Raw genomic sequence first — 13,619 nt, 5'->3', positions numbered from 1 at the left:
GGCGCGCTCGGAGACGAAGCAAGCGCGCCCCTTGACAGAGGAAGAGATGAATCAAGTTATCCGCGGCCGGACCGATTGGAAGGAACGTGTTGTTTTTCGACTTGCGTGGATAACGGCGAGTTGTTGGTCCGAGGTTGCGGCCTTAACTCCCAACAATTTCACACTGGAGGCGGACGGGACCTTAATTTTGGATTGGTCCGTGGCGCCGAAGACGGCGAAAGTGGATCCCCGCCGCGCCTCGCGGTTCGTGAGGATACGAGGGCACGACGCGTTAGACATCATAAAGCTATGCAGGACACTTCACGAAAACGAAAAGCTCACGAATCTTACGACTGCCAAAGTCGAACGAGTTCTGGTTCCTTGGAATGCCACGGCACATTCCATAAAACGTGGTGCGTTGAGGCGCGCTGCTCAAATCGTGGAGACATACAATTTGGACCCACACGTGATCTCGCAGTTGGTGAAGCACGTCGACTCGTTCGACCTTCCCCAGAATACTGTTCGATATTTGGGGAGTTACACCACAATGCTGACCCAGTTGTCGTCGCTGGTCGCATTGATGTGAAGGGGAGAGACTGCGGAAGGGCAGGAACCCTGGTTGAAAGCAGAGGAGCATTTTTTCCATGATTTTTAATCATCATGCCGCTACAATTACAAGACGCGCGAAAAGGACGCGTCTGGCCACTCCACAAGATGAACACGCTATCCCGTTACAGCGAGTCAACGTGCCCGTATTGAATATAGAGTGGATCATGAGTCGGTTGAACCCGGTTACCTTGGAGAGGCTCATGCAAGTTTGGGGACTCGTCGGGCGGTCCCCTTTCCCTCCGTCTTCCTCCGGTAAGGCGCGCGAAGGCTCACGGAGGATTCCAACCGCTGACGCGCGTTTGTTACGAAAAGCGGGAATAATCGAGGACGCTTCGTCCACAATAACAAGCGGATGGATAATACCTTTTTCGGTTGTGGAGGAGAAAACCACCGGTTTACGACGACGATGGATTGCGTGGCCACGCGACAAGAACAGAGACGACCCTTATGAGGCTCATGTTCCTCTTTTACACATTTCCCATTATTTGCCACCTGTGATGGCTGAGGCCGCTTCCTGCCTGGATTTAAAGACATCCTTTTTTCAAGTCTCTTTACCGCAGGAGACTCGGCATCTCTTTTGATGCCGCGTGGAGGACGGCACGCTGGTGGAGCTGACACGGCTCCCAATGGGATACAAGGCCAGCCCAGAAATTCTCCAGATCATTATTACCTCGGCAATTGCGGTGGTGACGACGGTGGCTCACTTCCTCTGGGCTGCACCTCCGTTGGTGCATGTCGACGTATGGATCGATGATAATATACGCATTGCGGGGTCGAAAAGCGGTGCGACATTGTGGGAAGCCCAAGTACTTCGTAATGCGGACGGCTGTCACGCAACCATGGGGGAGGACCGCGAATCGGGCACTACGCAGTACACCTTCTGGGGGTGCAGTCCGATCACGCTCACCAGGCGGTATCCCTGAGTGACAAGTTTGTCCGCTCTGTACGCGCCATGCCGGCGCTCAATTCTTTAACCATCGCGGAAATGGAGGTTACGGCGTCACGCTTTTTGTACGCGGCTGCCATTTTGGGCACGCGTTTATGCGACTACTACTTTTTCATCAAGGCAGTGCGACGACGATTATCGGCACTTAACCGGGGAATTGTGCAGGAGACATCCCCGGCGAACCTTCCGCCGTCAGCGGTTGGTTTGGGCGAGAGATTACGACACATCATCGAGAACAATCGCAAGCGAATCATCAAGCCCACGGAAAAGGCATCGGCCGCCATCATCACGGAAGCATCGCTCCATGGATAGAGAGCCGTTTTTATTCCAGACTTCGGCGACGTTAAAATTGCCGGAGGGAATGGGAGAGGAACCTTTTCTTATCATGCAAGCCGAGGCGCGCGCGGTACGCTTAGCCTTATCGGCTTTTTATCGCCATCTTGCCATCCGCCATGGACGTTTGGGTGGACAACACTTTGCTGCAAGGAGCGGCGAATAAAGGTAGCTCGAAATCGCACGCGTTGACGTGGGAGCTGCAACGGATATATGAGTTTTTGGACTCTCGCGGGGTGCAGGCAACTTTTGCCTACGTGCGGTCTGCAGAAAACCCCGCAGACGGCATATCACGCGGTCGTATGTTTACACTTCAGGACTTGGCGAAGGGGTGGAACTTGCGAAGGGGAGCGGCGGGGTCTTGTGGTTGGAGGACCCCAAAGTCAGCCACTTCGTAAGTAATAATATTTAAATCCTAACCGAGGGCAAAGCACCATGCTAGTGGTCCACAGAATTCTATATATTGAATGAAAAGAAAACATTGAAGCAATTAACTAACGAACTCCTTTTTTCCTAACTTGTTTGGTTTCCATAGATTATTTCAGGATCCGGCCAGCTGCCCGGAAGATTATTCTCATTGTTTTTATTTTGGTACTTTGTTTCAATAATGTTTTTCTTTTTCAGTTATTGAAGCTGCACACCGTCACGAGTGACGTATTCCCCTTTTGTCTTCTTTGCTGCCCACACGCGGTGCCGGTCTCACTGCTGTGTTTCCCACGGAATGCACAAAGGAGGATTGGAGGAACAGGCCAGATGCCGCATGAATTGTGAAGGATGTTGTGTGGGCTCGTGGAACAGCAAGATCTGTTTTTTAGTTTCCATTTTTTGTGCGGGCAAAATGTATGCACACGGCTGTCATGTGCTTCTAGGCACATGAAATAAAAGTCCTACCCGAACAATTATTTAATTTTGCGGGTTCCGCTGGACTCACACTTTTTTCTTTTGGGTAACTCGCTGCGGCTTGTTTCCGTTTGTGCTGTGCTCACCGTCGCTTTGTGTTGCCGTGTCCCGTTGAGTGTCCCTCTGCTGACTGTGCTGTTGAAATGCCCTTTATTTATTCTTTCTTCTTTCCTGCTAGAGGCAGTGATGGTCCGCGACGACGATTGCTTGCTCTCCCATTGCGATGGCACGAGGGTGACTGGGCGCCCTGCCACGGTCTGCTGAGTGCACTCGGAGGGGAACGGATGGTGTGCGCCGTGCCTCACTGTGGGTGTGGAACACTAATCCGCCACAACCTGCTGTGGGGCGTGATGCCAATTTGTCAGGGCAGAGGGAATTGAAGGACACCGCTCTGTTCTTGGATGCGCTCCGTCCCACTTTCCCTGTGGTTGTGTGTGTGCGGTGCGCATGGATCTTTCTTGCAGCGCGACTTGGATGGCGTTGCTGCTGCGTGTGCATTTGTGCATGTGTTGTGCGGCGGACTTCTCTTTCTCTCCCATGGCACCGCTCTTGTGTGTGGGAGAGTGGAGGGTGCGGGGAGGTGCGAGGAACTGAGCGTGGGTGGCTGACAACTACACCCCGCACTTTGGGGTCTTTCACGCACGCGGCTCCTCTCCGCAGCCTCTTGCAGAACCAGGACGTGGATTGAGAGGATGGGAGGTGTGCTCCAACCACAAGGACAACGAGATGCAGTGCATGACGGTGAGGCTGATCCGCGTGTGGTTGCAGCGCATGGGGCACGTGTGCCAGTACGAGTTGGGTGCTGCGCTCATGATTGCGGCAGAGTGGCGGCACGACGTTGTGGCGCTGTGTGTGTTGTGTGGCCGTGGCATGCCGGCGATTGTGAGGGACGTGGCGGACACGGAGCTGCTGGAGTGGGAGAAGGTGGCGGACTTTGCGGCGCAGCGGGAGCGCATGACGGCTGCGTGTGGTGGGAGGGCCCGACGATCCCGAGGCCTGTGCTGGAGGGGCGCGTGCTGGAGTGAGCGTGGCGTGCCTGTGAGGGCCTGAGGAGAGAGAATAACAGTAGTAGTGAGTGTGTGGGTGTGAGGAACGGGTCGCGTGCGAGGAGCGCTCCTCTTTTTTTTTTTTTTTTTTGATTGTTGTTGAACCGTGCCCACCTAATTGTTGCTATTGTTGTGCGTGACTCTCATTGCTGGATGGGACAGTGCTTGGTTTTTTAACATTTTTCCCCTTTTGCTTTCACTTTATGTTGACGTGTTGTTAGTTTGTGCTGAAGGCTACACGTAACTGGCAGGAGTGATGGCGATGATGATGACTGGCCGTGTGCTACTGGTGTGTGCCCTCTGCGTGCTGTGGTGCGGTGCGGTTTTTGGACACGCGATGGACGATTACTGCAGTGAGGGTGGAGGGAACGGTTTGAGGCACACGAGTAATGGTGGAGATGACGGCGTGTCTCTAAAGGCGGACTGCGGGTTGTTATCCACTCGAATGGGTTTAATAAGGGCGGTTGAAGCTGTGGAAGCTGGACAAGAATTGAGTGGCCCAGACCCGCCTCAGGATAACTCGAAGGTATCATCAAGTGATAAGAAAGTGCGTAGCGGAGCGCCTGGTTCAAAAGGAGGTAGTGTCGCAGCAGCAGCAGCAGCAATACCGCCGACGCCCGGAGGATCAGGTACAGGAGGACAGGTGGTGAAGCCAGAAGGGTTGGATGCAAATGGAGGAAAGGAAGCAGATCATAAGGAGGATCGCAACGACAGTACGGCAACTGGGCCCCAACTTCAAAGCGTTGATCAATCATCTTCTTCCTCTTCTTCATCTGGCAGCCCTGGCACTCAGAGCGGTGAAGAACACAACTTGGAGAATACTTCCAAGAGTGATGAATCCTCCGATGATTCAGCGGAAGATGACGAAAGTGATCCTCTTAGCCAATCTGACAGTCGTGAAGAGAGGGCGGAAGAAGAACCAGAAAAAAACGAATTAAATACAGAAAATACAAGTCATGAGGCACCAACACTAACAACAGCACCAGCCGAAGAGGCAGAAATACAAGCAACAATACCAACAACACCACTGCATGGACATTCCGGCGCTGAGGATTCAGGAGAGGTGCAACAGTTACAACAACCCCAAGACGGCATTGAGTCAAACAACCATTCACAAACAAAGAGCGTTGCCACCATCGCAGCCAATCAAAAGAATGAACCACCTGGCGGCCATGCAGAATCAAGGCCACCATCACCCACAGCAAACGGTGATGCTGCCAATAACGAATCTGAAACGAGCACTGAAGAGGGCATCCCCAACAATGATCCAGCAGCTGATGCTCCAGGGACAGCAGAAGAAAAACAAAATGAAAATAAAGATGCCAATCCGAAAGAAACACCAGTCGAAGCCACGGCCATGAAAACTACAACGGCGACGACTGGCGACAGTGACGGCAGCACCGCGGTCTCCCACACCACCTCCCCTCTTTTGCCTCTTCTTGTTGTTGCGTGTTCGGCTGCTGCTGCGGTGGTGGCCGCGTGAGAGTGAGGGAGAGAGAGCCGTGCACCGCCCGCACACACACTCGTCTTTCACTCACTCTCTGTGTGTGTGTCCCCTTGCATGGACTCTCGCCCTCACCTCATCCCACGAAGCACACACATAATGTGCCCATTGTATATATTGCATGCACACCCATGCAGGCCCGTTGGTGCTCTCTTTTGCACGACACGCACCGCTGCCGTCCTGCCTGGCTGCATGGGCGGAGCCCCGTAACTGTTTCTGTTTTGTTTTTATTGCATTGAGTGGGCGACCTCTCTCTCTCTCTCTCCCTGTGTGTGCGTGTTTTGCTTTACGGGAGCAATGAGAGTGTGTGCGCTGGTCGTCCCACGCTTCGGCTTTTTGTTTTGTTTTTCATTGTTTTGTGGTTGAGAGCACCCATTCCGCGGGCTGCGTGTGTGTGTGTGTGTGTGTGTGTGTGATGATATGAGTAAACTGTGTGTGTGCTATCCGCTTTTCTCTGCCGTTGCTTTCTTTGGGCTCTTTTGTGGCGCACAGCTGCTCTGCAATTATAGGCGCTGCCAAACACACACACACACGCCATGTCACACACTTTATGGAGCGGCGTGAACGCTGAGGACGCACGCACACGATTTTTCTGTGGCCTTTGTGAGGAGGGATGACGGAGAACGCGATTTGTTTTGTTTCCTTGCTAAGGGCATGATTTTCTTGTCGTGCAGCAGTTGACTAACGTGGTGTGGCATTGTGGGTGCCTGGGATAAGTGAGCATGGATTTTTGCCCAGCAGCTGCACGTGCCGACGCGTTTCTCCCGCTGTTTATACAGCGACGGAGGATTCTCCGGCTGTGCGGGGCGATGTGCGGTGGATGTTGCGGGGAGAGATAACAGTAAAACGACTGGCGGCAGCGTGTGTGTGCGTTGCTCTCTGTGTGCTGACGCGTGAAGAACAACAACATACCCGCCGTGGCTTTTACTGCTGGTGGCAGTCGATGTGTGTTCCCGGTGCACTGTTCTTCCGTCTCATTCAGTGCGTCTCTGTGCATTTCAGTTGTCGTTGTTGGGAGTGACTGCGGTGGGGATGACGGTGCCACTCATTGTGGATGGGTGGCGGTGTTCACTGTTTCACTCCATTTTCTCTCTTTCTCACACACAAAGAAGGAAAACGAACGCTAATCGCTACTGTGAAATTGTAAGGCACTGAAAGGACCAACAGCACACACACCGCCCACACACACATATTTATATGCTCTCACGTGTTGCTGCTGTGGAGGCACCCCGCACACACAACCGTCGCCGCGTGACCGGATCCAGCGGAAGGAGGAGGGAAGGAAGAGAGAGTGAGCCGCAGAGGCCCAACATGTCCCGGCACTTCTTCTACTCTGCGGTGCTGCTCCTCCTTGTTGTGATGATGTGCCGCAATGCTGGTGGTGCTGCGGAAGCTGATGAGCCGTCATCTGAACCCCAGTTTGAATGGAAGGACGTCAAGAATGAGGGCGGTGTAACTGTGGAGTCGTTGGGTGTTCCCGGCCTTCTAAAAGTTGGGGCTGACGTACTTGCCGTTGCCGAGGCGCAGTGCAAAAAGAACGGTGAAAGCGACAGTTTTACTGGCATTGCATCGCAACTTCTCCCGAAACAAACTGCTAACACACCGGTGGAAGCTCTGAATGAAGTGAAAGAAACACAATTTCTGGAGGAAGCTACTTCCGAAGACTCAAGGAAGAAAGTGGATGTGAGCCGACCAACAACAGTTATGCAGGGAAATGATATTTACATGCTTGCTGGGAAATACAGCCAGACAGCTGCTGGTGAGAAGAGCGGAGCAAATGACGGGGGATTTTTGCTGGTGAAAGGGGAAGTCAGTGATGAAAGTGGCGGTGGCAAAAGAATCCAATGGAATGAGAACCAGCGACTGGTCGGCGCCTTTGCTGCTGATGAACACAAATGCTTGACGCATTTGATAGGCGGCGGTGGATCGGGTATTAAGACTAATGACGGCACGCTTGTGTTCCCAGTGGAAGGCACGAAGAAGGGTGAAGCACCAAAGGAGGATAAAAAGACCGTCTCGCTGATCATATACTCCTCGAGTAGCACTAAGAGTTGGACGCTGTCGAAGGGGATGTCTGCCTATGGCTGCAGTGATCCCTCCGTCGTGGAGTGAAAGGACAAACTCATGATGATGACTGCGTGTGATGATGGCCGCCGCAGGGTGTACGAGTCCGGTGACAAGGGGGAGTCGTGGACGGAGGCACTCGGGACACTCTCGCGCGTGTGGGGCAACAAAAAGGGTGAAGGTGGCGTTAGAAGCGGGTTCATCACGGCGACGATTGACGGTGTTGAAGATAAGAGAAATGTGATGCTTGTCACTCTGCCGGTGTATTCCGAGAAGGAAGATACCGAAGCCAATGGAAAGGGAAAACTCCATCTTTGGCTGACGGACAATACGCACATTGCTGATATTGGGCCGATATCCGGTGATGACGCTGCCGCCAGCTCCCTGTTGTACAAAAGTGCTGAAGGTGGAGATAAGAAGGAGGTGGATGAGCTTATTGTACTTTACGAGAAGAAGAAGGACGATGGGAAACCATCACACAGTCTTTGGTCTGTGGTCCTGACTGAGCAGCTGCAGCGTGTGAAGGATGTGCTGGCGACGTGGAAGAAAGTGGACGACCTTGTCTCCAAGCTGTGCACCACTTCAAGTGCTGTGGAGAGTACCTCACCTGAAAATGCCTGCAGTCCTACTGTTAAGATCACGGATGGGCTGGTTGGCTTTTTGTCCGGCAACTTCTCTGGTAACACATGGAGGGACGAGTACCTCGGGGTGAACGCCACAGTGAAGAAGAAAGATGGGGCAACAGAGGATGAAGGGGAGACGGGGGCAACAAAGACTTCCGATGGTGTGATGTTCCGGGGAACGTGGGTGGAGTGGCCCGTTGGCAAGCAGGGGGAGAATCAGCTGTACCACTTTGCGAACTACAACTTCACTCTTGTGGCGACGGTGTCCATCGACAAGGTGCCGACGAGTGGCAGCGTCACTTTGATGGGTGCGCGTCTGGACGGTGAAGGAGAAAAAAAAATTTTTGAACTTTCGTACAGCAACAAAAATAAGTGGCAATTGCGGTGCAGTGACGAAAACCCCAAGCATCAAAGCCGCGATTGGGAGGCGAAAAAACATCAGGTGGTAATTTTGCTACGGAACGGCAACCAGGGCTCCGCGTACGTCGATGGTCAGCGTGTGGGTGGGAGTGAAGCGTGTGCATTGAAAAATAAAGATTCAAAAGAGATCTCCCACTTCTACATTGGAGGGGATGGAGGTGCGAAAGGCGTCTCAGAGGTCCCAGACGTGTCTGTGACTGTGACGAACGTCCTGCTGTACAACCGCCCGTTGGATGACGATGAGATTACTGCGCTTAACACAAAACTTTCTATTCCAAAAGCAAGAGACGCAAAAACAGTGAAGAAGGGTACTCATTCACCAGAGGCGATTGAACCAGCTACTCTGAAAACCGGAACTCCGTCTAGTCTTGGCGGGCAACAGCAGACTGAACAGGAACTGTTGAGGACAAGTGAAAATGCGGGGAGTGGCGGTTTATCCACGTCAGCGGTGTCCAGTGCCACGACTTCCCCAGCAGCCAAAGAATCCGATAACCAGTCAGCGTCGGGAACACCTCCCGAAGGACATTCAAATGTGGATGGTGCTTCCTCGTCCGAGGGAGGCCAAACGGTGGACACCGAAACTGAAGACACGGTGCAGGGAGATGGAACACAACAACCGTCAGTGGGCACTCCCGCCACAGCAGATACAAATGCCCCTACCGCTGAAACCATGGCGCACGACGGAGCCGCAGTGACACCTGAGGTGGGAGGGCGCTCTGGTGAGAATGGGGAGACGGCGGGAGAGACGGATGGGCAGAAACGGGAGGACATCCATGCACAGGACGGCGAAGTAAAGGCTGCGGCACTCAGCAGCAGTCTCGGAAATTTGTCGCAGGGGAATAACAGCGATGCCGGCACTGTGAGTGGGAGCGGACTGCTGCCGCTGCTTCTTCTGTTGGGAATGTGGGTGTTTTTGGCTCTGTGAGGAGTGACTGGCTGCCGCGTGGGACACTTCGACCCTCCCTGCACAAAAATACACGTGATAACAAATTTCCTTCTCAAATAACATTTATTTTATTCCCTGTTTGCTTTGCGTTTTGTTTTTGTTTTTACTTTTTATTTCTAATCTCATTTCCCCACACCCTTTTTTTGCTTTTGGGGCAATCACTATGGACTTTTTTTCTTTTCTACTCTTCCCTCTTTCAATTGTTTTTTGCTGCACTCTTCCTGTGAGGGGTGCCGTGTGTTTCCCGCCCAACTGCTCCACTCGCACACCCACCGACACGCTCATGACGACGGCCCTGTGCGCCTCGCCTGCTGCACGCATGAGGAGGGGCCGCGACGAACGGCGCGCTGAGGGAGCCGTGACGTGTGGGCGTGCGACGAGGGCCTGTGGGGCGGAGCACACATTTCTTTCCCTCTTGTTTTGTTTTCTTTGCGGCCAGGGCGGGCAGACACCCGCAGCGCCACACACACACAGTTACACCCTGCCGCCGTGTTTTTCTTTAAGGATTTGCTTTGCTTTGCGTGTTTATTTCGTGCGGTGGCGCACCCTTCGGTGTCGGCCTCGTGAGCATTTCTCTCCCCTCCGATGATTTCTTTTCTTTTTGCTGCGCTCACTCTCCCGATGGAGGGACGCGACTCCCGTCATGTCTGCGTGCTTCTCTCAGTCCCCACACACACACGAGTGACTGTGCTCTGCGGGCCGCACTCACGCGCCGATGAGAGGGCTGAGGGGAGCAGCAACACGCAGATGACCCCATGAAATATAAATGGTGTGCGGACACACATGGAGGGTCGGACGGTTGAAGCACACGTAACCATCCTTTTAATTTTCTTTTGTGGGCAAAATACATACAGACAGTTTGGTGTGGCCACACGGCAGCCAGGATTTTTTTTTTCTTATTTTGTGTGGAACAGTAATGGACGATTTCTTTTTTATTTATAATTATTTTGTGTGATGGGGTTTATATAAGACGAAGGGGAACGTGTTTTGTTTTCAATGAATATTGTGTGAATTGCCACTGCTTGGGCTGCAGTGCAGTCATGAGTTTGAGCGGTCTTCTTGTTGTTGTTTCCGTTATGCGTCTCCGCTGTACATTTTTGTGCGTCTCTCCACATACTCTGCTCCCTCTTTTCTACGTCTTTGCTTTGTGTTTTTGCAGGCACACACAACCACACACACACACACAAGATGCACATTGCAGTGGATTTGAATGCACCTTTTTGTAGTGCATGCTGGCAGTTGCGTGTGGCGGCTGTTGTCTTCTTCCGTGGCCATGAGGAGAAGGAAGAGAGGGAGCGCGCACCCCGAATCTATTTTCCTGCGGGTGTGATGCACCGCGTGTGACTGCGTTGAGTTGGGCTCCGTGTCCCATTGAGGGCGGGATGGCAGGAATTTTGTGCCGCGTCATGGATGGATGAGGGTTCGCTTGCTCCGTGTGCGTTGTGTGGTGGCCGCGGGTTTTGGCCATTTCCCTGGGGCTGCGGGAATGAGCTGGAGGAGATGGTGGTGGATGTCTTCTCCTCCTGCATGGTGGGGGGCTGCTGGCGTTGTGTGCCTTCCTTGCGTGGATGCCGTCTCGTGGTGTGTGAACCGTGCGGCTGGGCCTGCTGCCCTCTCCTCATGTTGTCTGCGCTCTCTCGCTGTATCCGCTGTGCCTCGTCCCTCTCCCTCTCGTTCCATTCTTTTCCTTTTCGTCTCACCGATCGGCTGACTGACTCCAGCGACTCCACTACGGGCGATGATGACTGCGGCTCCGTGTGGTGTGCGCCGTGCAGTTCCTTGCGATCTTGTGCTGCTGCTGCTCGTCCGTGCGCGTGACGGCGACAGGAGACGATAATGATGATAACAGCCGTCCTCCCAGCCCTGAGCTAGGGAAACCGGATCCTACAGAAATATGCCTGGTGCATTACAGCCATATGGTGGGGAGACCGGTGTGCCACGGACAGAGAGTGGGAGAGACAGCGAGGAAGGTTTGAGAAGTCAAGGACCTTCTTTCCAAATGAAGCAGGTACAGCCATCACTGGACAGACACCAGCTCCGCCAGAGACACTACGTTCGGCTAGCGATAATCCATAGCCACCAGGTTTGGCAACTCAGTCTCCACACACACACACAAGGTGCGACCGGTATGTCAGATGCACAAAATGAAAGGGCGCAGTAAAATACAAGAGGTGATGAGAATCATAAGGCACCGACATCAAACCAGAAGATAAAAATGCCAAATACGACCACCAGTACAACAAAGGCACTAAGTACTACGACTACAGAGGCGCCAACCACGAAGACCACCCGCGCACCGTCACGTCTGCGCGTAATCGACGGCAGCCTCAGCAGCTCTGCGTGGGTGTGTGCTCCGCGTTGCTTCCCGCATCCGTCACGTTGAACGCATGACAGACACGCTCATATGCATGCTCACTGGAGTCTTGGGTTTGTCATCTTTTTTTAAATTTTTTGCTTGTTTCTTAAAATTTTGATCTGCAGGATATTATGTGAGTTTTGCAATCGTGCTGATTCCATGTGTCTCATGGTTTGTTCTCTGCTACTTCTGCTGGGCTGCCATTTGTTGCTGTGCGGTGGCTGTGCGTGATGTAGCGGCCGTGTCTCTCTTTTTGTTTTCACATGCTATTGCAGGTTGGCTTCAAAGCGTTAAGTGGCTAAACTGTTTGTGATGATGACTGCCCGTTTGCTCTGCGTCCTGTTGGTGCCTTCACTGATGTGCTTTTTCATTTGCGTGTGTGCGGCAGTTGCTGCGACGGAGGTGCGTGTGCGGCCTGCCGGTGATGGCGCGGTGACTGCTGGGCACATGTGGGCAGTGATGGCTGCGGAAAGTGACCACTTGGCCGGTGGCTCTGGACGAAATGGGAGCGTGAACTCTGAAGAAAATAGCAATCAGGAAGACGAGGGAGGTGAAGGAAACACAGCGGGTGATGGTCCTACGCCCACGCCCCCTGAAACACTCACTCCTACGACGAGGAGGGATCAATCCAGCAGCGATCAACTGCGAAGTATCACTTCCAATCCTTCTGACACTGGTGACGTGTCCGATTCCCAGACCCATGCAAGTGGACAGGAGTCTTTGAGCGGGGGGCCCGCTGCAGGCACAAAATCCCCACTCCCCAACTCATCTCAGCAGGCAGCAGGTGGAGTGCATGCTGGAGGTGGGAGTTCCTCCCAGGGCAGTCGGGCTTCAGGACAAACCGTCGAAGGACAGTCACAGGTGTCAGAGACGGCAAAGGCAACACCGCAAGGCGGTGGAGGAGGAGGACCCGGAGCGCACCACGAAGCCGACCACACCACAAAAGATGACGGTGGTAACCCCCTGGGCAAAAACGGCAATGAAAAGGAAGAGCCACCAGCGGGATCGCAAACTGCACCACGACCCAGCAGTGGCGGGAGTGCTAATGTCGCACCGAATCCCGCTGTCTCCATTCCACTGCCCCCAGAGCCAAAGCCAACAAGTGAGGCAACCGGTACGGGAGAATCTCCACATCCGACCGATAATGCACAGACACAAAGTATGAGGACCGATACTGCACCAAGCACGGCACAGACTCAAAATTCGCCGAACACTAAAGCACAGGAATCAGAAGCAGAAATCACTACAACAGAGGCATCTAGTGATACGGCCAGGAATACAGAGGCGCCAACCACGACGACCACCCGCGCACCGTCACGTCTGCGCGAAATCGACGGCAGCCTCAGCAGCTCTGCGTGGGTGTGTGCCCCGCTGCTGCTTGCCGTATCCGCGCTGGCGTACACCGCTGTGGGCTGAAGAGGTGTGTGCGGGCTGTGCATGCCAGCACCCAATCACGGGGAATTGTGCCCGCCTACTGTGGTCCGATGTATAAATTAAGAGTAATTATGATGATTGTGCTTTGCTTTGCTTGCTTCTGCTGCCCTGATGTGTGCTTCATGTTGCTGCTTCCTGTATCCGCCACTTGGCACGCATCCGACACTCATATGCACAACACGGAGACAACTGTTTGTGTGGACGCACTGATGAGGGTAGGCGCATGCGCGTTGGAGCTATTCGGAGCAGCTCTTTGTTTTTTTTTTTTTTGTGTGTGTGTGTTTTTGCTGTTTTACTTCATTGCTGCTTGATTCCTTTTGTTTTGTTTTGTTTGTTTTGAGTATTTTTCTTTTTGTTAAATTTTGGCAGGGTGTTGTGCATTTTTTGAAATTTCATTGCTTTGATATTTCCCATGAAATGCTTGCTGCTGGTGGTGTTTTTTACTGTTCCTTGTCTCTC

The 13,619-nt window shown here is 53.1% G+C and overlaps 3 protein-coding genes and 1 pseudogene across 3 annotated transcripts, besides 13 other annotated features; all 4 read left to right on the top strand.

The window, feature by feature from the left end:
- Positions 1-2,197: a sequence feature (heterozygous, non-Esmeraldo-like haplotype).
- Positions 1-2,488: a mobile genetic element.
- Positions 2,198-2,843: a sequence feature (areas merged during assembly that could not be assigned to a particular haplotype. This can correspond to areas where the two haplotypes were merged or to regions with more than two copies in the genome that were merged during assembly.).
- Positions 2,218-2,440: a mobile genetic element.
- Positions 2,844-4,417: a sequence feature (heterozygous, Esmeraldo-like haplotype).
- Tc00.1047053506309.150 (elongation factor 1-gamma (EF-1-gamma), putative) lies at positions 3,494-3,817 on the top strand (the record flags this gene model as incomplete). Its single annotated transcript, XM_810410.1, has 1 exon — positions 3,494-3,817. One exon carries the CDS (start codon positions 3,494-3,496, stop codon positions 3,815-3,817), a length of 324 nt encoding a protein of 107 aa, XP_815503.1.
- Positions 4,070-5,296, top strand: Tc00.1047053506309.140 (mucin-associated surface protein (MASP), putative; the record flags this gene model as incomplete). The annotated part of the gene is made up of 1 exon (XM_810409.1): positions 4,070-5,296. The coding sequence occupies one exon, from the start codon at positions 4,070-4,072 to the stop codon at positions 5,294-5,296; it is 1,227 nt and encodes a 408-aa protein (XP_815502.1).
- Positions 4,418-4,475: a sequence feature (haploid, Esmeraldo-like haplotype).
- Positions 4,476-11,499: a sequence feature (areas not merged during assembly with more than two copies in the genome that could not be assigned to a particular haplotype).
- Positions 5,703-5,732: a microsatellite.
- Positions 6,515-9,349, top strand: Tc00.1047053506309.130 (annotated as a pseudogene).
- Positions 9,460-9,498: a sequence feature (A-rich).
- Positions 10,299-10,319: a sequence feature (AT_rich).
- Positions 11,500-12,379: a sequence feature (haploid, Esmeraldo-like haplotype).
- On the top strand, positions 12,039-13,142 carry Tc00.1047053506309.110 (mucin TcMUCII, putative; the record flags this gene model as incomplete). The annotated part of the gene is made up of 1 exon (XM_810408.1): positions 12,039-13,142. One exon carries the CDS (start codon positions 12,039-12,041, stop codon positions 13,140-13,142), a length of 1,104 nt encoding a protein of 367 aa, XP_815501.1.
- Positions 12,380-13,619: part of a sequence feature (areas not merged during assembly with more than two copies in the genome that could not be assigned to a particular haplotype) that runs on past the window's edge.
- Positions 13,413-13,525: a sequence feature (A-rich).

Source organism: Trypanosoma cruzi, genomic scaffold (assembly GCF_000209065.1).
Source record: "Trypanosoma cruzi strain CL Brener 1047053516427 genomic scaffold, whole genome shotgun sequence".
NCBI lineage: Eukaryota > Euglenozoa > Kinetoplastea > Trypanosomatida > Trypanosomatidae > Trypanosoma > Trypanosoma cruzi.
The sequence above is the reverse complement of the archived record's forward strand: the minus strand, read 5'-3'. Positions and strand labels throughout refer to the sequence as shown.